The sequence below is a fragment of the Myxocyprinus asiaticus genome, chromosome 19 (assembly GCF_019703515.2).
Source record: "Myxocyprinus asiaticus isolate MX2 ecotype Aquarium Trade chromosome 19, UBuf_Myxa_2, whole genome shotgun sequence".
In the NCBI taxonomy this organism is placed as follows: Eukaryota; Metazoa; Chordata; class Actinopteri; order Cypriniformes; family Catostomidae; genus Myxocyprinus; species Myxocyprinus asiaticus.
Window position 1 is genome coordinate 29,292,529 of NC_059362.1, and position 27,710 is coordinate 29,320,238.

The 27,710-nt window shown below is 37.5% G+C and overlaps 1 protein-coding gene across 1 annotated transcript in view; it reads right to left on the reverse strand.

Moving 5' to 3' along the window:
• ryr3 (ryanodine receptor 3) overlaps window positions 1–27,710 on the reverse strand; it is a 134,627-nt gene that overhangs the window by 20,370 nt on the left and 86,547 nt on the right. Inside the window, exons 41-73 of the mRNA XM_051645022.1 lie at window positions 24,597–24,700; window positions 24,297–24,432; window positions 23,793–23,976; window positions 23,322–23,424; window positions 22,827–22,947; window positions 22,446–22,615; window positions 21,042–21,262; window positions 20,864–20,954; window positions 20,027–20,167; window positions 17,782–17,945; window positions 17,082–17,160; window positions 16,860–16,949; window positions 16,597–16,743; window positions 16,430–16,489; window positions 14,482–14,557; window positions 14,268–14,391; window positions 13,943–14,058; window positions 13,766–13,833; window positions 13,529–13,650; window positions 13,375–13,424; window positions 13,217–13,277; window positions 12,880–13,118; window positions 12,092–12,173; window positions 11,835–11,965; window positions 11,347–11,664; window positions 8,553–8,793; window positions 8,303–8,390; window positions 8,120–8,212; window positions 6,299–6,469; window positions 6,160–6,219; window positions 5,931–6,065; window positions 3,119–3,231; window positions 828–924 (exon numbers count right to left, since the gene is read on the reverse strand). Coding sequence (XP_051500982.1) covers window positions 828–924; window positions 3,119–3,231; window positions 5,931–6,065; window positions 6,160–6,219; window positions 6,299–6,469; window positions 8,120–8,212; window positions 8,303–8,390; window positions 8,553–8,793; window positions 11,347–11,664; window positions 11,835–11,965; window positions 12,092–12,173; window positions 12,880–13,118; window positions 13,217–13,277; window positions 13,375–13,424; window positions 13,529–13,650; window positions 13,766–13,833; window positions 13,943–14,058; window positions 14,268–14,391; window positions 14,482–14,557; window positions 16,430–16,489; window positions 16,597–16,743; window positions 16,860–16,949; window positions 17,082–17,160; window positions 17,782–17,945; window positions 20,027–20,167; window positions 20,864–20,954; window positions 21,042–21,262; window positions 22,446–22,615; window positions 22,827–22,947; window positions 23,322–23,424; window positions 23,793–23,976; window positions 24,297–24,432; window positions 24,597–24,700 — 4,196 coding nt within the window. The remainder of the gene's footprint in view (window positions 1–827; window positions 925–3,118; window positions 3,232–5,930; window positions 6,066–6,159; window positions 6,220–6,298; window positions 6,470–8,119; window positions 8,213–8,302; window positions 8,391–8,552; window positions 8,794–11,346; window positions 11,665–11,834; window positions 11,966–12,091; window positions 12,174–12,879; window positions 13,119–13,216; window positions 13,278–13,374; window positions 13,425–13,528; window positions 13,651–13,765; window positions 13,834–13,942; window positions 14,059–14,267; window positions 14,392–14,481; window positions 14,558–16,429; window positions 16,490–16,596; window positions 16,744–16,859; window positions 16,950–17,081; window positions 17,161–17,781; window positions 17,946–20,026; window positions 20,168–20,863; window positions 20,955–21,041; window positions 21,263–22,445; window positions 22,616–22,826; window positions 22,948–23,321; window positions 23,425–23,792; window positions 23,977–24,296; window positions 24,433–24,596; window positions 24,701–27,710) is intronic.

A 27,710-nucleotide genomic window follows, 5' to 3' on the forward strand; every position in this document is an offset into this window, starting at 1 on the left:
ACAAGGCTACAGTAGCAATGGGTCACATCCATCAGCCGACTAGTTGATTGGTGAGGTTGACTAGTTTGTCTAGATTTTTCAGATTTATATGATTTTTCCATATTTAGTGGAAGTGCTTTAATTAGCATGTTGACAGTATGCTTTAGCTAGTAAACACTTTACACAGTAAAACACTACTGGAAAATTTACAACCAAACAGACGTCTTTGGTTTTTGTGTTGCATCTAGTCTCGCGCTGTTTTGCACTGAGTGTCTCGCCACGAGCGTCTAGCTATTTTTGAATGCAAAAATGCAACTTATGTAAACACCCTTTAAGAAATGTGTCCGATCGGTGCCAGGTGTACCTGAAAACAGTCTAATTATACAAGGCTTCCTTAAGACTGATTAGTCGGCTATTTGTTCAGATAATCCACCAACTAGTTGATTCTAAAAGACATGATCTCTAGATGAGGTGAACATGCCACCGACTCTCACAACATACGAGACTTACGAAAGAAAGACGACACCCAAAGACAAAAGCAGAGCGTCGAAGGGAACGTCCGCCCCTCTTACCACGGCTGCGCTGAAACAGACCGCTTTTCTAGTGAGATGGTGAGGACTGAGGCTCAGCCGAAACTCATGCATGCCTTGCCTGCTGTGCCTCGGTCTGTAGTGTGTCACGCAACCAGCAGAGCTGAACACAGGCCAGGATGAGTACATGAGGCGGGCAGAGACGTGCTCCCACGCTTGAGCGGGCATGGTGCTGGCCGCAGAGCATTCGGCCGCTGAGAAGGCACCAGCGGGCATACACAGCACACGAGGCAGTGTTGATGCCAGCCCGGTACTTACTGCCAGGTCCTGCACTAGCTTCTCCTCAAAGGAGTTCTCCTCTGTCTCTATCCAAAGTCTCTGATAGCCATTGAGGAACAGGTTAATTGAGCGATGCCTGAGGAGTAGGGGGGGAGAGGGAGGTTAAGGGGACAGGAGGGAGAGGAAGATGAGGGAAGGTGGTGCATTCTGTGGTGTGAGAGGAAGATGTACAGTCCTTGGCCTCATCTGACTGGTCACCTTAATGAGGAAATCCATGAAAGCACAGCTACAATATATATGTTTGTTGTTAAACAGAAACAAATCATTTTCATTTGATACCAAATCCTTTAAACAACTTAGTCACCTTACCTTATAAAATGTCTTACAGTGGCCCCTAAAAGTATTTGGTCACACAACGAAAATGTAAGAATTTCACTGCATTAGATACAAAATATCAAACTAAGTAGCATCAGCAAAACAAATAATGCCAGAACTTTTCACAATGCAACACATTTCTTAGCCATTTTTAAAATTACTTTTAACCAACTAAGTGTCAAAATACTTTTTGTCTTAATTTTGGACAATGTACAGTATTATTCCATTTTGGTTTAAGGTTGAAACCTTACAAACTTATTTTTGTGAGATGTTTTGCTTGGAAAGTGTTATATTTCTTAAAAATAAATACCACTTGGTTTGATATTTTGTTAGATAATGCATGTGGCTTAAGTGTCCAAAAACTTTTAGGGGCCACTGTATATAGTTCAAAAGTATCTCAGGTGAAGAACCTTCCACCCTCTCTGAAACTTTACATCCCTACATAAAAGTGAAGAGCACCAGTAGAAACGCAAGGTGACCATTCAGAATTGCGGCAGTAACTGTATGCTTGTGCTCAGTCCTTAGCTTGGAGAATGGAGGAGGAGGAGGTTGGGAACATGAGTTCTTTTAGTCTCACATTACCGTTAGCATGGAGAACAGACGGTCAAAGCTGGAGGTTTGGTACACCTTTTCCAGCCAAACGTACCGATAGCCGTTCAGGAAGTAATTATTATTTTTGTATCTGAAGTGTGTTATGGAGACAACAAAAAGGGATAGGTTTTAGGAGGAGGAAAAGAGGAGCATGGAAACACCAGGTTGAAATTCCAAAGACTTCAATTAAAACACTTTGCATCACACTTAAAGCTGATATGTGTAATTTCTGAATGGAATTCGAAAAAATAAAAGCTATTTTCCAACGGATTCCAGAAAACTCCTCTGTCTTCCACTGGTTGTACAAACATAACGACCCACCCCAAACTCATACCATTGTATAAAACTACAAGAGGAATGTTTGATAGCACAACAGAGTCACAGTTTTAGATTAAAGGGAGAGTTCACTCAAAAAGGAAAATTCTCTCATCATTTACTCACCCTCATGTCATTCCAGATGTGTAGGACTTTCTTTCTTCTGCAAAACACAATTTTTTTTTTTAGAAGAATATTTCAGCTCTGTAGGTCCATACAATGCAAGTGAATGTTAACCAGACATTTAAAGCTCCAAAAATCACATAAAGACAGGATAAAAGTAATCCATATGGCTCCAGTGGTTAAATATATGTCTTCAGAAGTGATTTAATAGGTGTGGGTGCGAAACAGATCAATATTTTAATCCTATTTTACTATAAATCTCCACTTTCACTTTCACATTGTAGTGAAAATGAAAGTGGAGAGTTATGGTTAAAAAAAAGGATTGAAATATTTATCTGTTCTTCATCCAAAGTGATTGCATCGCTTCAGAAGACTTAAATTAAACCACTGAAGTTGTATGGATTAATTTATGCTGCCTTTATGTGATTTTTGGAGCTCCAACAGTCTGGCCACCATTCACTTGATTGAAAGGACCAACAGTGCTGAGATATTCTTCTAAAAAACTTTTGTTTTGTGTTCAGCAGAAGAAAGAACTTCATACACATCTGGGATGGCATGAGGGAGAGTAAATGATAAGAGAATTTTCGTTTTTGGGTGAACTATACCTTTAAATAAATCTACTAATAGCTTACTTATAGTTGACCCTACATATTAAGCTGAGATCCGAGAAAGAACAAAATTACACACATTAGCTTTAAAAAGATAGGATATTTTTGACTACAAGGAATAGAGTACAGAATGCATTCAGATGCACTTGGGAAAAAAGGACTAGCTATCAAGGAAACTTTCCTCATAAGTCCTCATAAGTATGTGGGAGTGTACTGGTAAGCCAAGCAAATATCATTGGAGTTAGAACATTTTGAGCTGATTACTGCAAAAGAATATTGCAAAGTTGTTAGCAAATACAAGGGCTTCTAATGACATACCTTGGTAGATTGTAGAGTGGTGCCATACGGAAACAAGCCACCACAGCACGCTTTCGTTGCTTTGACAGGAGCTTCTGAAACACCATCTTCTTGTTTCTCAGAGGCTGCTCTACCTGAGAGTGAAATAAATGTGGTGAATGTTTCATTCTTGAGTTTGGTAAGCCTACTTCAATTGAAACTTGCTGAAGTCTGCAGCATTCTGGACCATTTGCAGTCTTGCAAGGGAAGTGTTGTTAATTCCTATTTAGAGGGAATTGCAATAATCCAGGCAAGCAAAAATAAAGCATGGACAACCTTTTCAAAATCCTTAAGAGACAGGAAATGCTTTACCTTAGATAAAAGTCTCAATTGAAAACTTTTTTTTTAAACGACTTCATTTATCTGTTTATCGAATTAAGTGCGCTTCACATACAAAGCCTACATTTTTAACTGACGATTTAAGGAAAGGGGTCAAATGTCCCAAATTAACATTTGCAGAGCCAGCCATCTCAGAAGGGCCAAACATAACTATCTCTGTTTTTGAGTCATTGAGGCTTAAAAAGTTTAAAGACACCCACTATTTCCCATCATTTAGACAGGCCAGCAGGGGTTCTAATGCATTTCTGTTATTCGTTTTAAGCGGCAAGTAAATTTGGGTATCATCTGCATAACAGTGAAATGATACCCCATGTTTCTTAAACACACTTCCTAAAGGAAGCATGTACAGAGAGAATAAGACAGGGGCCAGAATAGAGCCCTGAGGAATGCCACAAATAAGAGGGGCAGAGACAGATGAGAATTCTCCAAGAAGAACTGAGAAACTTCTATTTGAGAGATATGTTCTGACCCAGTTAAGAGCATTTCCACAAATACCCACGCACCGCTCAAGGCGAAAAATGAGAACACTATGATCTGTAGTATCAAAGGCTGAGCTAGGATCTAACAGCACCAGAATCACCAGATTTCCTGCATCAACAGTCAAGAAAATATCATTAAAAACGTTTAAGTGCTGATTCAGTGCTATGATAAGTTCTAAAACCTGACTGAAAAACTACAAGAATATTATTTTTACCTAAAAACGTAGGTAAAATGCTCTGTAACTGAGCAAGTACCGCTTTCTCCATGATCTTAGAAATAAAAGGTAATTTAGAAATAGGTCTAATATTAGAAAGAACTGTCCTATCAAGATTAGGTTTTTTAAGGAGAGGCTGCACAACTGCATGTTTAAAATACTCTGGTACAGCCCCTGTGACCAAGCTTTTATTTATTATGGACAATATACTAGGACCAACAGTGTCTATAATTTGTTTCAGGAAGCGAGTCAGAATAACGTCTTAAGGTGAGGTAGTGGGCTTCAGATGTACAACAATCTCTTTAAGAGTGTGAAAAGAGATGGGTTCAAATTGCGATTAGCCAAACCCAAAAGAGGAACCGATGGATCACACACAGGTTGCTGGATGTTAGATCTGACCTCTGCAATTCTATCAACAAAAAAGTTGAGGAAGCGGTCATAGAGTTTTGGGGACATATCAAGGGACATATTTACAGGAGGACTGATAATAGAACTTATGGTTGAAAAAAGCACTCTAGGTCTATGACAATTATTGGCAATAACATCAGAGAAATATTTAGACTTTGCTGCTTTCACAGCTTTCTGTAACTTTGATAGAGAGTCTCTTAGGATTTCACAGGACACCTGAAGTTTGTCCTACTTCCATTTACGTTCTGATCTTCTGTATAACCGCCTTAAAGAGCAGATGCCATCATTTAACCAAGGGGCTGATTTGGGTTTAGCATGTTTCATCCTCAGGGGAGCAACAGAGTTCAAGATCTTTGTACAGGTGGAGTTAAAAACATTAACATGCTCATCAAAACTTCAGTGAGATGAAGAAAAATCTAACTCTGAGGATTGTAGTGCCTCTTTATATGCAGCAGTAAAATCTCCATTTGAAGTAGAGCTAAATATACGAGACCAGCTAATAGAAAAGTCGAATTTCATAGGTTGGTATGGAAGAGGGACAGAAAACAAGACTTATGATCAGCAAAACTACAGTCGCATATATCAATATCACAAATCGACAAACCAAGAGACAAGACCAGGTCCAATGTATGCCCATGAATATGCGTAGAGCCTTTCACCAGTTGATTGAAACCAAAAGAGTCAATATGATTTAAAAAGTCTTTAGCCATAGGGTTCGTTCGATAGCATACATGAATATTCTAAAAAGTCCATGAATTCATCAATAAACTCCCTGTTGAATTTGGGGGGCCGGTACACCACCGCACACACTACAGGTTTCACCAGATCCAAAAAAAATACTTGCAATTCAAAGCTTGAATAAAGCTTCGTCTTCACGAAAGTACAGCTAATCTTACTTCTAAAAATGGATGCCAGTCCACCACCCCATCCAGTTGCCCAAAGCGAGTTAAAAAATGCATAATCTGGAGGTAAAAGTTCTGAAAATGGGCTTATATCTCCAACATTTAACCAAGTCTCTGTAACAAGTAAAAAAATCTAGGTCATGAGAGGTAATAAAATCATTTAAAATGAAAGTCTTATTAACCATCATTCTCATCAAGGGCAGACAGCGCACACATGCCGATAGGTTCGACACCAGCGGGGGAGAACAGGAATGTAATTATCTCAGTTCCGATTTCAGCAGATCTTCATAAGAGCTTTGGATGTTAAAGAGTGTTTGGCGGTTATATGCCAGTACAGAAGTAGTATTTTGTAATAACAGGGACAATACCAACATGAGGACAAACATAAAAAATAGGTTTGGCAACAGACGGCAAGCCACACACACCGGCGCCATCTTTAAATCCATTGTACCTGTTCCAAATGGAATACGGCTGCTGAGAGGGCCTGAACTCTCTCCACTTTTTGCTCAGAGTCTGGAGGTCCCTCACTCTTCACCACAACATCTTTATAGAGGTTTAGCTGCCACTGTACCGCTGGGTCTGCAGACTATGGTGTGACCAGAAAAACCATATAAGCCAATGAAAATATCTCAGTATGTATGTATCTAATGTATGTTAGATTATGATTTTCTTCTCTAGACCTTCTCCTGGAGATGGAGGTTCTTTCTCAGGTAATCCTTGACCTCATCATCTGTGTCTTTCTGTTAGAGGGCAAAATACATAGACATGTTAGAGAGATTTATGTGTGTTAGAGAGTAAGACAACAAGAAATATACTCACCAGACTGTAGCGGATCTTGGCGAGGGAAATGAGCTCCTGGTCTCCAGGAGTGCACATGTTCAGGCCAATGGGCAGCATCTTCTTGTGAGCTGCTACAATGAGGGAAGTCTGGACGGAGTACAACTCTCCTTTTCTTCTTTTTCCTCTTCTCTCTTGATCCTGACCTCCAGACTGGTTTCACAAAGCAATAAATGTACGAATGAGTGTAAAATATGGCAAATGTGGACATGGCAGGTGGTTCCAACCAGGGGGCAGGAATTGGCTGGTAAGCAGGTCCCCGTTCTCCCCTGCTGGAGTATGGAGGAATTATACCCTCCGGTGCTTAAAGGGATAGTTCACCCCAAAATGAAAATTCTCTCATTATTATTCACCCTCATGCCATCCCAGATGTGTATGACTTTCTGTCTTCTGCTGAACACAAACAAAGATTTTTAGAAGAATATCTCAGCTCTGTAGGCCCATACAATGGAAATGAATGGTGACCAAAATTTTGAAGGTCCAAAATATTTAAGTCTTTTTTTACTATCAATCTCCAATTTCACTTTCACATTCTTCTTCATTTTTTTTTTCAATTCATTCTTCATGCATATCACCACCTACTGGGCAGGGAGGAGAATTTGTAGTATTTAAGGAATTAAATATTGTCTGTTTCTCATCCACACCTATCATATTGCTTCAGAAGACATGGATTTAACCACTGGAGTCTTGTGGATTACTTTTATGCTGCCTTTAAATTATTTTTGGAGCTTAAAAATGTTGGCACATAGCTGAGATATTTTTCTAAAAATCTTTGTTTGTGTTTAGCAGAAGAAAGAGAGTCATACATCTCTGAGAAGGCATGATGGTGAATAAATGATGAGAGAATTTTAATTTTTGGGTGAACTATCCCTTTAAGAGCATGTTTCCCCATTGATGACCATTCAAAAACAATCATGTATTCTGACAAAATAATTTTGTTTTTACGAAAATTTTTGATCACAAACATTTCATTACATTGTACTACATCAACTGATTTTTTTTTTGGTGGGCTACTAAAAGCATAAATTGACTAATTGTTTTTCCCCGACTCATACTTTTGACATCACAGCTCATGTACAAACCTGAAGCATAAAGCACCAAGCTCATGAGGTTGGAAACAAACTTAACTCAAACATCTTTGTTTGACACACACCAAGACATGACGATAAGGTTCCTTTTTCCTACACTTCATGTGCATATTTTATGCATTTGACATAGTAATCTAATAAACAATTGGGAATTCTTGATTTTACAGTCTTGTTTCATGGTTATTTAAATAATATTTATTATAGCATTTATAATAGTGAATTAATTTGTAATGCCTAATTCATGATACATCGTGATGCCATTTTTAAGACAGCTTTTAATTGTGCTAATCACCACTCTTCAAGGTCTTTTGGTGTAAAATTCCATCAGTAATTTATTTACAGTTATTTAATTATTATTTTTTTGACTAATTTGATTGGCCAGGCCACACTCATATTACTGTAGCCTACCAATAGTGTTACGAGTGTTGTGAGGACCAGTTGTCAAGTCACTTGACAACTGGTGACAAAATCATACATACTTCCGGGGGAATCGTGGGGACCCTGCGCCAACTGAGCACCGCATTAGAGATTGGACTATTGGGAAAGCTAACTGATAGTTCTCTACAGATATTTTAGAGCTCCTTGGTTTCAAACCCAGAGAATACTTGCTTTTTGACATAATTTGATAATTAGCTCAGACCTCTCTTTTTGAGTCCAATTAATATTGTCTTGCAATTATTTACATATAATATTATTTGCAGTTATATACACTTACTTTTGACATCTTTGTCTTGCTGTCTCCGGTGAGGAATGCCAGGTTGTTGATCTCATTTTGCACCACAAAATTTTGCTCTTCTCTTTTAAAGTTCTGTGAACAAAAAACAAAGACAGCTTTTGGAAATCTTAACATTTTTGAAACTTCTTGAAAGTATTCTTTGGAGCTATGCAGAGAACTTACATGAGATTTGCACCAAAGGATGAAAATCTCAGATACCATATTGAAAAGTTCAGTTGAATCTAAATCTGGTTCCTTCAGCCATTTGGATCTTGATCAGGAATAAAAGAGAGATGGTAATTTTTCTGCAAATATTTTGTTTTTATCTCTATATTTCAAAAAAAGTAATTGGCTAGTTTAAAAAAAAATGTCAAAGCTGTGTTAAAATTGTCTTTTCTGTAGGGTTAGCCGCTCCCACTCAGGTCATACATACCTGTTATTGTCCACATAACGAATGAGCATGGGATAGAAGGCATACAGATCCCTGCAAAGAACAGCAAACTCATCTAGAATTTGCAGTTCAGCTTCCTGAGTGTCTGCCCTGCTTTCTGCCCTCAGCAGCTCTTCCTCAGCCACCACTTTCACTGTCTTCTTCTTCAGCTTCTCCAAGGTTGGCAGGAAGTGAGCCCTCAAGAGATCTGCACTAGCCTTGCTAATGATAGGCTGGGTGTATACTACATAGGAAAGAGTTGAGAAGGCATTGCAATTGGGAAGTGGGGGGGAAATCCATATTTTAAAGTATCACAATATTTAACCTCACAATGCAGTATTCATTGCATATAAAATTTTTAAAAAAAACTTGAGATTTGTGCACCACTCAGAGCAAGTGTGTGAGAAGACGAAATGTACTTCAGCATTAGGTAATCAAAGACTCAAATATTTCTATTTGAACAAAATTCCAAACTCAGAATTTGCTACGTCTATAGTTTGTTTTATTTGTAAGGACGTCCATACAGATTCTCCATACAACTAGACTGCAAGGGTTTTCATAATAAGCATGCTGGAGCCAATGTAAGCAATTCCCTCACATAACTTTTTTGACTCACACTAACTTGCCAACAGTGTGCTTTACGCCACTTCTATGGCTCTAAAAAGAAGTAAAGCAGGAAGTTCAGTACTTGTTGCACAAATCACTGAAGTCCCATGCAGATGAATTGGAAACAAGTGAAAGATTGCAATACATCACAGTTTTGAATCACAATACACTACATAAAAAGAATCACAATATTATCGTATCACGACCCAGATACTGAATATTTTATTGCCAGGTTCCTGCTGATTTCCACCTGTGCAAGTATCCTATATTATAGGGGTGAGCATCAGGGTTTTTCCTGGGTCACAAATTGTCATTTGTGGTGGCTGACGTATACAGCCATCCACATGCTCGAAATTGATTTATTACATAATTGCAATTAATTAATATGTAGCATAATTCCTTAATTTCATTTCATGTTAGCATTGGATATGAGTTATTTTCAGGGCTGGGTAGTGATGGATTACATGTAATCCAGATCACGTAATCAGGTTTAAAAAATCAAGTACTTGTAATTAGTTTAAATTACATTTTAAAATACTCATTATGAGATCACAGTTACTTTTTATGGATTACATGATTACATATTAATCCGGCAACTGTGGTAAATTATAATAATTTATTGATCCCTGTAACTCTTTTTCTTTCTAAATATTTTATTTTTCATTCTAAAACAGCCTACAGCAGATATATGTTCGGTAAGTCTTTGAGTGCTTTCATAAGGGGGAGGAGGGTTGTGGAATTGCACACACAGACCTGATACGAGTCATCAGCCAGGTGGCTATTATTACACTGAAGATAGAGCGGTAATCCACACATAAATGCCAAACAAATTGCATTAGTGCGGTAAAGTTGGTTGGTTGTAGTTTAGCATTGCTTTTGTACTCTGCTTCAAACTGTACATGAATGTGCTTTTGGTTTTTGACGTTGATTCACAAAAATAAATGGTCTGATCTGTTACAACACATGGATGGCATTTGTAATGCCAAAATTAAAGAATAAGAACATTTAAGTGCCCTTTTTATTTCACACAGAAACAGGCAAACAGTAAACAGAGAGTAAACAACACACACACACACACACACACACACAAAAAAATAATAAATGATTAGTTTTTAAACCATTAAGTACATTTTCTTTAATGCATTTAAGCAACATTGTCAAAATGGTACCATCTTATCCTAGTCAAATGCGTGTGACATCAAATAAACAAGAATTAAATCAGATGCAATCAAAAAGTAATCTAAAAGCAATCAGACTAGATTACTTTAAAATATAATCCTACAGATTATGTTACTGACTACAATTTTAGTTGTGTAATTTGTAATCAGTACCAGATTACAATTCAGAAGTAATCTACCCAGCACTGGTTATTTTTCATCGTCTAATCATCTGAAACTTTTTGAATTCAACACAGAATTGTTTACTTTAAAGTGATGTGAAATCAAACTAAACTTTTTAATTAATATCTTTTTCTATAAAAACTAGTTGCCCATATCCTTGTCCATATATTTACAGTGCCATGTCATTAGCATAGGTAAGAGCATGGATGACTCCTCATTACTGTATTTAAAGGCAATGCAGCCAGTCTTTGTAGAAAAAATAAAAATAGAAGCCTAAACAAATTTAGGAACTTTACCTACAACTGCTAATAGATTCTACCTAATATATTATTTAAAATAAAACTATCATTTTTCTTAAAATATCACAGTTAATGTTACTACTGTAAAATAGTGATATTTAAATTGTAGTAAGGGTGACGATGTGTAATTTGAAAAACCTTTAATTTGGCGCATGACACATTGTTGTCTCTTTTCCTCGTGCTGCTTTTAATGTTGGGGTTGTTCAGCTGTTTGAGAGGTTTGACATCCTCCATAGTACTTTAAACCAGAAGATTTTCACTTGAATTCAAATGGGTCATAGACGTTTTGTGGTTTGCGCCACGATATCAAGGAAATCCCGTTTCACGTGCACAAGTGATCTACTCTGCGCAATCCTATCTCAGAAGCCCAGATGTATAGAAGCTCTAAAAACAGCAGGATTGAGCAGAGCGGATCACTTGTGAGAGGTTCTGTAATGAATCAAGCCACACTCAGGTTAAAACCTGGTTTCAAAAGCGCAGAAAATGTAAATGAAGTTAAAACACTGAACATGTAATCTTTCAAGAACTTCATAGTTACAAAGTGGTCCTCACCTGCAAGTCTTTTCATCCAGGGGGCGTTATCAATACCAAGGTTGTTATTCAGAATCTTGAGGATATTGCCCAGGATAAGACTGAGATGCTCAGACGTGACGGTTGTGCAGCAATTGGAATCACTTGGGGAGTTCTCTGGACCTTTGGCCCACCAGTAAGACAGGTAGCTACACAACATGGGTAGGATGACCTCGATGACGTGTGGCATCTCTGTGTAGCGTGCTCCAGTTTCAGAAATGTCACTAATATCCTTCATAAGGCCGTCCAGGTGGGGCATCTCAGGACACATCTCATCCACTGTGTCTGGCATGCTCAAAACTGCAAATAGTTCAATGTTAAGACAGCATTTTAACAATTGGTGGTTTTTCTACAAAGTCAAACATGTTTCCATTTGTGATTGGGTGAAATTAAACCATCCATTCATAATATGGTTTCTCAGTGGACTCAAAAGGTTTAAAATACTCTCCGATCCTGCCAAAGATACCCACTAGCTCTTTCTCTTGGTGTCTTGGTGTTGAAGACAGATTGAGGGTTGTACATATTCAGGTGAGGCTCTAGGAAGGCAACAGGCATGGCTCCAACCAAAGTAGACAAACATTCACCCAGTACAGGAAGCTGTCTGTAAAAATCCAGCATAATGATCTCAATTAAAAATAAGTAACCAAATAACAAATATGTAAAGCCATATTGATAGAGAACAAAAAAATAAAAACAGCTCCATAAGCAATAACGTAACGTTTTTTACTTCTCAACATAGATGTTCTTGCCAGTGCCTAAAGAGTAGAGGCTGGTCAGGATACGATAGCAGGACAGCTGAATGTCATCCACTGGAAAATAGAAGTGCAATTACTTTGAGGAATACATAAATAATTTTAAGAGCGTGGATGCTGTATACTAGTTAAGGAAGTTTTGTACAATTATACCAAGTCATTAACGCTAATGGATGTTACCAGGGTCCAAAATTAAGTCTTTGCAACACCTGCCAATAGCAGGTGAATTGAGAAAATTTACCGGCCATAAATATATTTTACTGGCCATGAAAATAAACTGTTTTTGTGTTAATTTTATTAAACTTATATATAGATTTGTCCCTATGACAATTAAATTATTTAGCTGTTTTTTTGGTGGATTAATGCAAGAAATATTCCACATATTTGTTACCACATAGATTTCCAGAGAGAAAAACGGCTTTAGGCTTCACAGATAAACTTCTGATGATTCATTTTCCACTGAGGTAAAAGTTGTTACAAGACACAAGGTTTGCGACAGAAGTTTTGAGTCACATTGCGGCTCATGTCGCTTACATCACAACTATTGTTCTTAAACCACGTAACGTTAGAGTTCCTAATTAAACGGCCAACTGGCAGGTTAATTTGCTTAATTTACTCACCAAAGAAAATTTTTACTCACACGTGGCACTTGGCAAATGTTAATTTCAGACCCGGGAGATAAAACTAAGCTTTCACTATAGTTCAATACTTCAAAAGTCAGACTTAGCAACTTTATTTGAACCCTAAAGACCAGCTCACTCACGTAGGAGCTCTGCTCCAAACTGGTGCTGGGTGACATGCTGAAAGAGAACAGTCAGGATGGGCAGCAAGGCCACTGAGGTGTAGCTGATGATCTGGGTGACGCCCTTCATCTGAGTGCGTGACTGACCCAACTTCCCCAGCTTCAAGTTTTCCAGAGTCTTCTCTAGATCTTCTGCTGCATTTTCAAAGAACGTCCTGACACCAGCCTTCACCAGCTCTGAGCCAGACTTCATGACAGTTCTACAGGTAACACAGGCCAGACCCCAAAAAAACTGAGACATCAACCACTGTTGGTTGATCAAGAGATAAATGAGTTGGACTAAGATTTTGCACACTACCTGAAGTCCATTGATCGTGACAAAATGTGCAAGCAGCTCACCATGGTGGTAGAGTCACTTCCTGAAAGAACAGACAGTGTTATAGCAGTGAAGTGAGGTGTAACAGGCAAAATGAAGCCCATTTCTGAGAAGAATTTGAATGCTAAGATATCTCTTACCAAAGAGTGAAATCCTATGTCTGACAAGTGCTGCCAGCTTACAGAATAGACTAAGGTAGGACCAGAAGGATGATTCAAGTTAGTATGAGTATAATTAAAGAAATGAGATAAACATGAAGAGTAACAGCATTTGGCTTTACTATAACAGCAGCACCTTGTGATCATCTCCTTCTCTTTGTTGGATGCATAGCCACTGCTGCTCAGGTTGATGTTGGGGGATGACAAGAAGTGCAAGCAGTGGTTCTTGAAATATTGGTCTATTAGGGGCAGCAGAATCTGTGTTGGAAGAGATCAGGAAAACAGCCATTAAAAACTAGCCTTTATCACATAAAATATCAGATTACTTTTCTGCTTATGGTAAGAAAGTTTTTGCTTGCAAACTGAATCTTACCTTAGCAAAAAATTTAATCTCTTGATCATGGGGAGATTTGTCTGTCTTTCCACTTGTGGCCATAGCCTCTGAACATTTTAAGCAAAGATAGAGGAAATTATAAAATAATAAATTTCTTATGTTTCTAAACATCTCAATCTTTCAGTGTCTATATATATCATCTTTATTTCCACTCACCAAGATGAGCAATAAACTCCTGTGCAGAATCGACATAGCTCAGGAGCCTCTTAAGGAACTTATAGGCAATTCTTTTCTCCATAGAGGAGGAGTCTTGCTCCATGTCCTTCTGACCTCTTCATATGCACAAAAACAATAATAAAGAGATTAGAAAGTTTTTAATTTGTTACAATTGTTTATATAGCACTTTTTTTTTTTTTTTTGCACTAAAAGCACTTTACAGTACGAGTAGGGGAATCTCCACCAAAAGTTTGAAACATCCAGAGAAGACAGAGAGTGACATAGCCAATCCATACATATGGGGATGCTTAGTGAGGGCACTGACCTGCTAATGGCGTATCCATTGACCTGAAGAAATTTAAAGAGCTCTTGTGCCTTCTCTTTGTCTCTGTACTTCTCCTTTGCTGTCAGAGTGTCATAAGGTACCAACATTGGATGACCTCCTCCTCCTGTCAATGTAAACACACATTCAACTAATTCCCCTGGGGCTGTTTATGCAGGATTAGCCAAACAGACATTTTCCAGGAAAAGAGCATCACCTTTACTATCAAATTCTATTTTCTTCTTCTTCGCCCAAATGTTATGGTAATTTTCTGCAACTGTTTCAACCATCCCCTGTTGAAATGATTGCAATGAAAACAAGGGTTTAAGAGACAACACAATATGAAGTAAGTGGGGTTCAAAAGTCCACTTGAAAACGTTTTTAATTGTGCATTTTTCTAATTTAATAAATTTTGTCATTATAGATTATATTATCAGCATAACAATTAGAGTGAAAAGTCTAAATGAAAATGTACTACTAATATATTTTTTAGTATTTAGTATGTCCCAATTGCTTTAATGTCAGCATACAATTGAGCTGGCACAGACTCCAAAAGTGTGCAAAACCTAATGATTAATTTTATCTAATATAATGGATTATATCAATTAGAGGTAGAGAAATATATAGGTTTTACCGATTAATCGGTGCCAATAGTTGCTTTTTGGAACTATAGGTTATTTGCAAAAATCAATGCCGATAGTTGCCGATAGTTTTTTTTACTCTGTGGTTGGCGCTGGACAATTCTACAGTATAACAAAGGCAGAGGCCAAATAAAAATAATCACTGACACCTCGTGGGGATTTGCTGTATCTGACAAATATTCATCCATATTTTTATACTCACTTCAAAGCATATTTTTTTATTTTTTTATTAGATCAGTGTTTTAAATTGACGCGAGTGCATGCAAAGAAAAATTTTAATGTATGGAAATGTCAGCACATACATTGTGTCTCCAACTTCATATCTTGTGAATAATAATAAACCTTATTCCTTATTGAACCTTAACTGGTGAAATGTACTGTATATACATACAAAACTCTTCATCTGGTAAATACAGTACTATGCAAAAGTCTTAGGCACATAAGATGCTTCACAAAAACATTTGTCTTAAGATGGTTATTTATATTTTCAGCTTTAGTGTGTCAATAGGAAATATACATTTTAGACTCCCAAACATTTATTTTGCAAATAGAATAGAATAGGAGAACAGGGAGACGTGCAACAGATGGCAAGGTCCCCACAGTGCCCCCCCACTGAATATTGAGTCAGTCTGGGATTACAAGAAAATACAGAAGCAATTGAGATAGCCTAAACAGATAGAAGAACTGTGGTGAATTCTCCAAGAAGCTTGGAACATCCTATCTGCCAACAACCAAGAAAAACTGTGTCTAGGTGTACCTAAGAGAACTGGTGCTGTTTTTAAGGCAAAGGTGTTCACACCAAATATTGATTTAGCTTTTTTTATGTTTACTGGACTTTGTATGACGTTAATTGATAAATTAAAACATAAGGCATTATTTTTGAAGACATCCTCACTATGCAAATTTTTTTCCAAGTGCCTAAAACTTTTGCACAATACTGTATATAGGCTATAAAAAGAATAATTTGGTAAATACTTAAATACAGAGCATTGTAACAGAGTCTCCATCATTTCAAAATAAGAGTCCCCAGTGTGTTTTGAGCTTGTTTATAGTTAAAAGTCCTGTGTTATGCAGGTTGAACAATAAACTGCATCTAGGATTTTATTTACTTTGGACTCTTGGATCTGTGCCTGTCATAGTAAGGAAAGATTTTTAGACTATATTAAGAAATGTTTTCAACATTCTATAATCTAAATTTAAAAATTATTGGCCGATTTATCGGTTATCGGTCTTTTACACCACCTTAGTTATCGGTATCTGCAAAATCCACTATCGGTCTATCTCTAATATCAATCATATCTCTAGCATGATTTGAGTATTTTCCAAACAGCATCTTGTGTGCTTGAATGAAAGCAAGGATATCTGGCCTTTTGAACAGAATTACCATGGTCATTGTCAGAAATAAGCTTATTCAATTAGAAATCTAGAAAAGGTGCCATCTTAAATATTTTGAATTCATTTTTAAACCTATGTTTCTTTGTTTTTACTTTTTTAAAACATCCCAGATTTTCATTGTGGACTTGCCTGTAGTTCTCTTGACAGAATTACATTTTCCAGATCCTGTGGAGCAGGGCTAAACTCACCCTGTAAAAACCAGGAAGAAGCATTACAATGTGCTTTATGCTTTGATTTTCTGTGATGTATTGAAAGTAATGTATTGAATAAATTACCTTTTACTATCTAATCCTTACCTGAGAAGACTCTGATGTCTTGCGCTGTTTTTCTGATTCTCTTTGCTGAAACATGGCCTCTCTTTCTTTGGTCCTCTCAATGTTCCATCCCATTGCCAACATGCTCTTTAGAGTCTCTTTCACAGGGTAGCGGTAAGTCTCCCTTTCCTAGACAAAATGGATTTGCATTGATTACATTTCAGACATTAAATCTATGCACTTTTAAATAACTCTTGAAATCATACTTGATGTTTTTGTGACAGAAAATGTACTAAAGAGGTTACCTTTTCACTCAGTGTTTTGTATGGTTTCAAAAGAGGGTGAGTTTTAGCTTTGTCATCTACTTTATCTCCTGCAGTCCAGCCAAGAGTGATCTATCATCATACAAGATAAAAACAAGTAGTCATGCTTTGAGTTATCCAACAGAAAAAGAGGTGGAAATGTTGAACTCTTGTGGCACAACAAAATGTGCAAGATTAATGTGATGAGCTTTAAAATCATCCAACCTTCTCAGATGACCATTTCTCATGGGAATGCTCAGCATACTTGTTTGCAATGTAATCTAATTTTTCAGGCAGGGAGATGCTGAAAAAGAAAAAACAGTTTATCATGCAGTCCATAATACAGAAATGTTAGTTACATATGTATCTGTGGTTGTGTGAATTCCTAATGATCGCCAGAGGCAGTGTTATGCACTAGTGGATTATTGCCGCACCAGCAAGATAGGTCGAGAGAATATACCAACAAAGTCACGTGGTGACATGGGCTGAGCTCTAAAGGTATATTCACCACAGTAGTTTAGCAATCTGCCTCTTTCACTTTCTTGGCTGATAAGGACAGGCCATTTTTCTTACGTGTGATTTTCATGCTGTTAAGTGCAGCTTACTAAGAGCAGCAAAGTATTGTCCTTGCAAGCTGTGACAGCGTGCTCCTCCATCATTTTGGAGTTTTTCATAGTTTCAGTGAGTTTAATATTTAACTTGTATGACATTTTCTCAGCTCATCTGTAACACTCTTTGCTTCTTGGTGCTATCTGGTGGCTGGTGTTAAACGTGTTGAAAAGTTGGCATTTCACTAATGAATTATCTCTCTATACAAGTTTGCCGTGGTGCTTTTTGTGTCACCGGTCATTAGGAATAAAACAGAACCTCCAGTGAAAGGATGCCTATATGCTGTTTCAGAGACCTGTGTTTCAATGGTACATACTTAGCAGTGCTAATCGGCTGGGGGTCAAAGTTGCCTTGAGCATCCACAGAGGCCTGCTTAACTAAAGTGGAACCTGGGCTGGAATCCACATAGTCAGGTGGCAAGGCACCGGCTATGGCACTCAAACATGGCATTGCCATTTTGAAAAGATCTGCATCATATTTCTGCAAAACAGACAATGGAGTCAAAAACCAAGGTTTGATTATATTGAAAATGAGGAATCATGAAGTTTTAATCAAACATAGATGAGCTCTAATAGCTACATGTTCATTATGATAGCCCGACTCTGTATTACAACGTTTGGGTCTGAAAGACCATTGTACTTGCAGACTCGGTGTGCTAAAACATGTCAAAAACATTTTCCTAATCAGTATTATTGTCTTTTTTACAATTAAAAAATATTTAAACATCCTTAAACATTGGTGGAAAGAGTAATTTAGTAAAAATTCACTTGAGTACAGGTAGTAAGAGTAAATAATAAGTTTGCTGAAAAAATACACAAGTGAAGTACTTTTATACAAATATATCATATACTGTATATACTGTACATAATACCATTCAAAAGTTTTAGAAAATGAAGACAATTTTTGAAAGAAATGGATGCATTACATTGATCAAAAATACAGTCAAAACATAAGTAATGTTGTAAATTATTATTATGGTTTAAAATAAGTGTTTTATTTTTTTATTTATTTAAAATTTTTATTTTACCCGTGATGTCAAACCCATATTTCCAGCAGTAATAGTCCAGTCTACTAGGAAAATACAGTCACACAATAAATCCTTAAGAAATCCTTTAAGGATTAAATCCATAATGTGGTAATTTGGCACTCTATATTTTTTTCTTATTACTACAAAAGTTAAAAGTTGCAGAGGTACTGTGTTTTTACAAGTTACTTTACACTAGCAAGTCAAATTTTGGTTTTAAAAATGGACAAAAATAAATATTTCTCCTGAAATTCAACAGTCTATTTTATTTATTTATTTATTTTTAAAGAGATGAAGGCTTTTACATGCACTATTATTTTGAAAGAAGAAATCACACTGGATCTAACCAGGACAGAGAGAGAAGAGGACGACAGCAAGAAGACAAGTTCATCAGAGTCATGGAAAAACAGACCCCCTCACAGGTCCTTAACTGGCAGCTTCAGTGACCAGTACAGGCCAAATAATTGCATAGCTGCAAGTGAAGGATTTTTGGATGATCAGTAGGTTTGATGAATTTAGCATTTGTTTAAATAGAAATAGTCATTTGTAACATTATAGATGTCTTTACTGCAATTCTTCAACAATTGAATACATCCTTGGTGAACAGAAGCGTCAATTTATTTCAAAAGCAAAATGTCAAAATGTCTTAGTGTTCTAAAACTTTTGAACGGTAGTGTTTAGCAGCCTATTGTACGTATATACAATATTCAATTTAAGTTTATTTTTTGATTAATTTATTGTCTGTTAAAACTCTGCATAGCCTAACCGTAATGGACACTGCTAATTTTGGTTACCGTCTCTTTGAGGAAAGCGCATCATGTAACACTGACTGAACACGTTGCATAGTTGTGAAGAGTTTTTCTTTTGAGAGCTTACAGTATTTCTTTCAGTGGCATGCTGTATCTACTGTAAAGTATTCTTTTATCTTGTGACAATAAAGAAGATACTGAAAATATTTCTTATCATAGAATGTGGATTTCACGGTAACACTTCTGTGCCCTGCAGGTTTCTATTGTGTAGCAGACACATGTTTCAGTTTAATGTCTATAACTTTCCGAACATTCAGGAATGTTTTGTAATTTTTTGTGCTTTGTAATTGTGGTGAAAAATAAAAGTGGAACACTTGAATATTTATTTTCTAATGCACTCAAGTACTGTAATTAGAGCAGTTGTAATTTGTTTTTTTCCACCTCTGTCCTTAAACCAAGATAAACTTACTTGAAGAGCAAAACATAATTCTCCTTGGTAATGGGTTAAGATAAATGTAATTCAAAATATATTCTCTGAAAACAAGTCTTAATATCTTACACAATTTTGCTTATTGAGTAACTTTATATAGTTTTAAGGATTTTTAGATACTTTTTTTTTTTTTTTACTGAAAAACAAGACAAAATAACTGATGTGAAAAGAAACACATTTGAATTGGGTGGATCATTTACCAGTTTAGTGTAATGTTCCACTGTGATCTGATAAAATAAATGCAATTTCTTGCAATTAATGGCATTTAAACTGAAGTATTTTGTGGCCTCTATTTTACCTTCTGGGAAAGAGCATCAAAAAGTCCCCAGAAGAGTTTTTTGGTGAGATGGAGTTCCTCCTCTGATGCCATGCCAGAGCTGCCCAGGCCTGTTGGCAGACAGTAGTATTTCCAATTCTGCTCATAGTGGTTGGTCAAAAGCTGCAAGGATAAACAGGGATGTGGATTATCTTTCAATATTTAGGATACTTTGGCCGACATTTTCAGACTCAGGTGAGTATTATCTTGGGTAATAAATTTAAAACTGAGAATTAATTCCTTATTGTCCCCTTCAAATTATCATCATGACTGAGCAGCTCTATTACTAGGTTAGATATATGTATTTTTCATAGTATTCTAAGATATATGAGATAGTTCAGTCACATGTCTGATAAATAATTGAAAGATGCGTGGTCTGCCAAGCCCTCTCCTCATTAGCCTGCCCAATGATAGAGTAGTTATGATGGGGAAGACAGATGCCATCAGAGCAGTGGGCCAGCAGGAAGACAATGTGCTGAAATTGTAAGGAGAGTATGACTTGCTCACACCTGGCTACCAAAGGATCATGGGTAGGAGGATTTGTGTTGACTCATTTTGACAGCTGCATCAGGTAATGCTATGTGTGGGTGGGTATGCAGGGTGTGAAAAGCTGTCAGAACACATGATAAAAGGTATAATATAAATGTGAGTTGAGGTGGGGTGTTCGACGACAATGTTTTTGCTACTGTAGGTTGATTTTTTAATTTTATATTTATTTATTTTTATCCCCTTTTTGTGAGGACCGACCAATGGAATACAGGGTGAGTGTTCAGAAAACCTGTTTGGAAATCAATATTTTTTTATTTCCAGTAAACTCACCTTAATGGGCATCTTGCAGTACTCTGTAAGCTGTGGCACATCAAACACAAGACGACGCAAAAGTTGCTGCAGCATTGATGGCCGAAGATGTCTGAAGAAAATGCGAATGATTTCAGTGAGGAAACAATCCCATCCTCTCAACTAAAGGCTCGTAGGAGTAGATGTTGTAAGCTCTTACGTGCAGATGGCCATTAGGCATTCCTCAATAGCATCTCTCTGGGCTTTGGTGAGCGATCGGCCCTTGGAGAGGCGATAGATGGTGTGCAGCGTAGTGTCAATGAGAGCTGCATGGTGCTCTGTGTGAGCAAACAGATGAGCACAGCGGGTCAACAGAGGAAGCACTGCGGAAGCAATGTACCTGTTCATGGCCAGCGCTGTCTCTGTGGTTCTCAGCACCTCCTGGTGGACACAAAAACAACATATTCTCCATGACAAATCATCGATTTACGGAGAGTTAAATTTACATTTTTACAAGAAATAAATAAAATTTGTATAAAAAATTTGATAATATAACATAACACAATACACACTTGATTTGGTTAAGTTCTAAAGTAAATACAAATTAACATGAGGGGTTAAATGGGCATCATTTTAATATATTTATATTTACTTTTTGCTACTGCTGTGTCACTATTCTAAATGGCTGACATCTATACAATGTGTACCTTTCAGGATTTTTCAGTTAAAAGGAGAACGGGGCTAGTTCTCACACTAGGAAATTGTCACAGGGGCTATATCTCAAAAGTCCAATTACACAAATGTGTGTTTTCTCTAGCAGTAGTTTTGCATGTTGTTTTCAAACACATTATTTGAGTGTATTCTGTCATTCAAACTATAATTTTGTCATTCAGATATCAACATATTTAGCTGTTGGGCTAACAAGTAAATGCAGATAAAACCAAACTGGCATACATTCAGGCAACGGTCATCTATATACAATGTTAGTGTTCTCAGAGAAAATGTATTTTCCATAAATGTCAGGTCGGGGTTGTCATGTGTTTTTAATGTTATACATTTATACAATTATTGATTAAAATATTTTTTTGCCCAATACAATGGTTTGATATTTTTGTTCGTTACCTTACAATTTTGCAGTTTAATAAATTTTTTGGTGTTTTATTATTGTATTACTGTTTAAATTGCCCCGCTATTGGGGTCAACTTGTGTTCAGTTAACTTTATATTTTTTTCCTGGCCAATAATGGTACATGTTCAACAGTTTTCCTTTGTATACAAGAATTTAAGGTATGTGCTTACACGGAAATTGACATTCAAAAATAAAACTACCCTAAGAAATATATATTAGAGTAAAATGTGTCAAAACTAGCCATGGTCTAACTATATATTTTTTGCAACATATACTTCATATATATCTCAGGCTTATTAGACAATAATGTGTGTGTTAATAAATGGTTTGCATGTGTGTGGGCATAAGCCTACTGCTTATACAGTATTACAGTCCAGAGCTAAATGACAAAAAGCGCTTGGAGGAATCCATCTCTTAGACGGGAAATACCAACCCAATGCATGATAAATTTATGACTGTGACTTTGATTTCTTTGTTGATTTCCAGAGCACCCTACCGAGTCCATGGAGGCTGATGCTCTCAGGTCTGGCAGGAAGCCCACCTCCAGCAGGTGCAGCAAGAAGCTTTGGTCATCAATACCATACACACGCTCCAGGAAAAGCACCATGGGTGCCTTGTGCTCTGGCCAGAAGCTAGCATTCATGTCTGACTCAGTTACACTGCCATCTAAGCAGAGGAGAGAGGTAAACAAAAATACATTAGGGTTATAATTACTGCGGAAAAAGAAGAACAGATAACAGATAATGAAACCCAGAGGATGAAGACGACTTTGAATAATAGCATCAATTAATCATAAGCACATTATAATGACTTTCAGAGATTACCTCATGAAAAAATTTCTTAGACTCTTTCAAGACATCAAGTAAACTGCACAAACCTTTATTCACGACTGGCATTTTGAGTGGAATACTGATAATTCCGACCAAATCTTTAGTGGGAACCAGTGAACGAAGGATGGCACGGATACGCAATGCTTCACCTTTGCCTTTGTTAATAAGCTGTAAAACAGCATTCATATGACATTAAAGTAAGCATTTTCCTGAGGCCATAGGCAGTGTGATAGCATCACCCTGCTGAAAAGACCAGTTTAGATGATTTATGCTGGTTTGGTGCTGGTCTAGCTGATTAACCAGCAGCAAAAACAGCTTCTTTCTGATGAGGCTGGTTGACCAAAAGAAGCTTGATGGTTAAGTATGTTAAGGAGCCTGGTAGGAACACCAACACACCAGCATCCAAAACACAACATAAGCTTGTAACCAGCAATGCTGGTCTTTTCAACAGTGTATATACTCAGGGAAACAGTAAGTTTTGTCCCCATCTTTGTCAAAGTCTTTGTAAATCAATGAAATCTGGCAGAAAAAAAATCACTCACATGCATTTCAGGTGCACAACGGCCCAGAAGATCAATAAGAGCTGAGTAGAAGGACATAATAGAGTTGCCCATGTGTGCGACCTCCTCTTCATCCTCCCCGACGCTGTCAAAACAGAGACCAGATTTGCATTTTCTACTGTAAGTCATGCTCGCTTATTCATGGGACAAAGCATAGTGTCCTGCTGGGAAAACTAGCTTAAACTAGCCTAAGATGGTTTGCTGGTCTAAGCTGGTCTAGCTGGTCTCCCAGCCTGGCCAAACTGGTGTTCAGCTGGTTTAGTTTGTAGCAAACCAGCAATGATAACCAGCAAACCAGCTTAGGATATTTTAAGCTGAGGGTTTTTTTTCCAGCAGGAGTGGTAGGACATTTCAAACAAAAACTATAAGAAAATTCAGGATGTTAAGCTAACTTTTTCAATTCACACCTAACAATGCCAAAACAATGCATATGGAGGGAAATATGTGTCCTACGTGGGTGTAGCCCCCTCATGTGGGTTGGGCAGGTCTAAGGCAGGATCTTCTGAGATCTTAATGGCTTCCTTCATGGCAGCTAGTAAACCTTGCCCTCCCTCTCCTCTAAGAGCAGGTCCAAAGCACTCCGGACGCCTAATCAACAGCTTCACCACAACATTAGCATTCTCTTCAACACTTTCACCTGAGATGACCGCACAAAGAAACATAAGCAAATTTTACATCATGAGCCTTTGCAAAATACTGTGTTCCTGCAGCTCAACTGTTTGGACATGGTGCTAGTAAAGCCAAGGTCATGTGTTTGATTCCCAGGGAACACACATATATAATAACAAAATGAATGCCTTGAATACAGTATAAGTTGTTTTGGATAAAAGTATCTAAATGCATCTAAATGCAATGCAATGAATAAGTAATCTTCCCATTAACCAAGATAGAAAACAGACTTATTGTCATGTCTGATGACTTAATTATTATTGGAAAAAAGTGTGGGCCTTAACTAACCGTTGACAAAAACAGCAAACCGGAGGAAAGACAAATAGCGTTCTCCCTCTATCGGGTTCCAGCCAATGTCTGGGTATCCCCTGGCTATGAGCATTGGGCAGTTCTGTAACCCACAGCCTGCCAGATATGTCACCACCTGAAAGCATAGACATGACAAATGCAGAAGCTTCAGGAACAGCTCACATAGATGCATTTGTGATTGGATGCTATATTAATGTACATTAGCAAAATTATATCTTTGCAGGGAACCTGACACAAAAACCCCATGTCACTGTAGTAAATTTGAATGAAAAATTAAACCTTTTCTAGATCTGGTTCTTCTAGAGCCAGAGCCAGGCTGTTATTGTCCATCACAGAGGAGGCAGCCACATCTAAAGGTGTGGAGCCTCTCATGGCTGGGCAAGCTGAGGAGATAAAGAAAACGAGATTGTTTACATTTGGCCATCAGGGACTGCAAAATTTTAAACAAGGAAAAATCACCAGCAGATGGCAGTATTTTTTAGAACTGAAATACAGTAATAACATTCTGTTGGTTTTGTGCAGACCATCAGTAAATGCTAACAAAGAATATACATGAAGAGTTTTCTAAAGTAATTTTTCTTAGGAATTAGAGCCATTTATATTTGAAAATCTAATTACACTGAACATTATTGTATTATCCATTACTTTTTGCATTTATAAAATATACCATTTACTCTTTTAAATCTTCTAAACACCTAAAACGGTGATATGTAATATAAGTAATTTCTGTATTTCCTAACATTTATCATTTAAAACTCTAAAGCGTAGCATTTTTGCAGCATATTTGATTGTCTTGTTCAACTGCTGTGCACAACTCAATCAGGGAGCTTGCATTACTGAAATTAAGAATGTGATAAACACTAGCTATACAACATGAAGATATGGTAAAACCATACATATGTAAAATTACACATAAGTGTCTGCTTCACACTAACATACTGAATATAGCAAGAGTACTAAACCCAAGAGTCACCATGGCAGCTCTGCCTGACCTGCATTCTTGAACAACAGTATGTGTGTATGGGGGGGGTCATCATATGGGGATCAAATGTCCCCACAAGGAAAGTGGCTAAGCAAACATACTAAATAATGTCTTGATATAAATGTAAAAATGCAGAAAGATTTGTGTGAGGTTTGGTTTATGGGTAGGGGTACGCAGAGGAAAATATTATTGCTCAAAGGTTGCTCTTTCATAAACTACCAATTTTGTCTAAGATGTTTCTCCTAAAATTCCTTAGTAGACAGTGTTGGGGATAACGCGATAAAAGTAACGCGTGTTATGTAATCAGATTACTTTTATCGAGTAACGAGTAAAGTAACACAATATTTTTTATTTTAGACCATAAAATTTTAATAAAGTAATGCATTGTTTTTGTACACCTCTACTGTCCCTGTATTGCGAGAAATCAGGAGTAAAAGTGTGCAGAACTCGGGGACGAGTTTCTATAGAGTGTGAGGCCAGAAACTATTTAGCAGAAAAGAGACGAGTCACTTCAATTTAAATGAATGGAAAAACTGGAACACCCAACCAAGAAGCTCTGGCACCCAACAGTCAATGGATGTAGAAAGGAAGTCCCGCCTTGCAGGTAAAAGAGCCAATCACCTTTTAGATACAGACATCGCCTGTCAATCAAATCGCTAATGTGCATGCACATTTAGTGTTTTAGAGTAATATGAGGTCAACATTTGGTTGAGTGAAACGCGGTTGATTCATGTGTTAATACACACTGCATTAAAAAAAATCAGTAAACGTGTTTAGGCAGAGGGATTATAAGACAAGTCTTCCACTGGCTACGACATGATACACAGGGTGAAATACTCGCCCAATTCACTGATTTATGCAGCCGAACTGCTCCATGTTTCAGCTCCCTGTAACTGGGAGAATGGGATGAGAAATGCTGACTCTGGATCAGTAGCTCCGAGCAACGTTCTACATCGATTGTGTACACAGAGAAAATGTCATAGTTTCTAAAAAGATTCTACATTTTTGTTTTATAATAAACAAGTAGTTTGATTCATGAAACAAACCGTTTTTATGACATTTTGGTAGCATTAAAAACAATTACATTCAGGGAGGGCCTGGGTAGCTCAGTGGTAAAGACGCTGGCTACCACCCCTGGAGTTTGATAGTTTGCTAGTTTGAATCCCACATGTGCTATATCTCCACAGTAATGCACTCAACAAGCCACATGATAAGATGTGCAGGTTGACAGTCTCAGATGTGGAGGCAACTGGGATTCGTCCTCTGCCACCTGGACTGAGGCAAGTCACTATGTGACCATGAGGACTTAAAAAAGCACATTGGAAATTTGGCATTCCAAATTGGGAGAAAAAAAACAAACAATTACATTCAAGTTGTATCAAAATACACATTTTAAGTTGTGGTGTCTGTATGCATCATGGATCAACTCAAAACAAGCATGCACTGAGATGACTTAAGTGAAAAATATTATTTTATTCATCAGACTTATTCCTTGAACATGTCAGACTGGCATTTCCCACTGAATTTTATCCTGACTTTTGAAAAACATCTTAAGTGAAGCACAGCACATGATGACATATATGATCCAGGTTCAAGTGCTGGATTTAGCTGCTTTTGGTAAGACAGTGGTTTTTCTTCATTATTCATATTGGCTGACATGTTGATGGAAAAAACAAATAATGCATATTCATGTTATTGATTCTTTATTATAAATATGACGTGAAGACCTACTTTCTAAATATCTGTTTGTTTACTATGCTGTTTTGACATGAGTGTTGTACAGTAGCTAGCATGACCTGAAATGTCTCTTGTATGCAATGCATTGCTTATTTGTATGGAATGTACAGCATAGCAGAAGTAATCAAAAGTAATGCAAAAGTAACGTAACGCTTTTCCTAAAAAAATACGTTTTAATGAAATGACTTTTTTAAGCAGTAACACAATATTCTAACGAGTTACTTTTAAAAGTAACTGTGACGAGGAGGAGGGTGGGGCCGGGCCGTGACTATGCCCGCCCGGCCCCCAATCGGGCTAATCAGCCGAGGAGAGGGATACAGTGCAGCGAATGCGGCAGTTCGGGAGAGAGCCACATGCAGCTGCCATGTGTGTTTGTGTTCTGTGTGTCTTTTTGTTTAAGTTCTTATTAAATATTATTTTGACTGTTCAGCTGGTTCCTGCCTCCTCCTTTCCCAGGAGGGACAGCGTATCTGGGCGCTGGCAAACCAGGTTATTCCTCTCTCTCCTCTCTCTCTCTCGCTGTTGCTCCACTTTGCCCTTTCCCTCTCCTCTTTTTTTTCCCTCCCCTCGTCCCCCTCCCCAGCCCTAGAGAGGCGGGGAAAAGCCTGCCGGCAGGCGGGGCCAGAAGGGCCTAATCAGCTAATCAGCCGAGGAGAGAGATAAGTGCAGCGAAT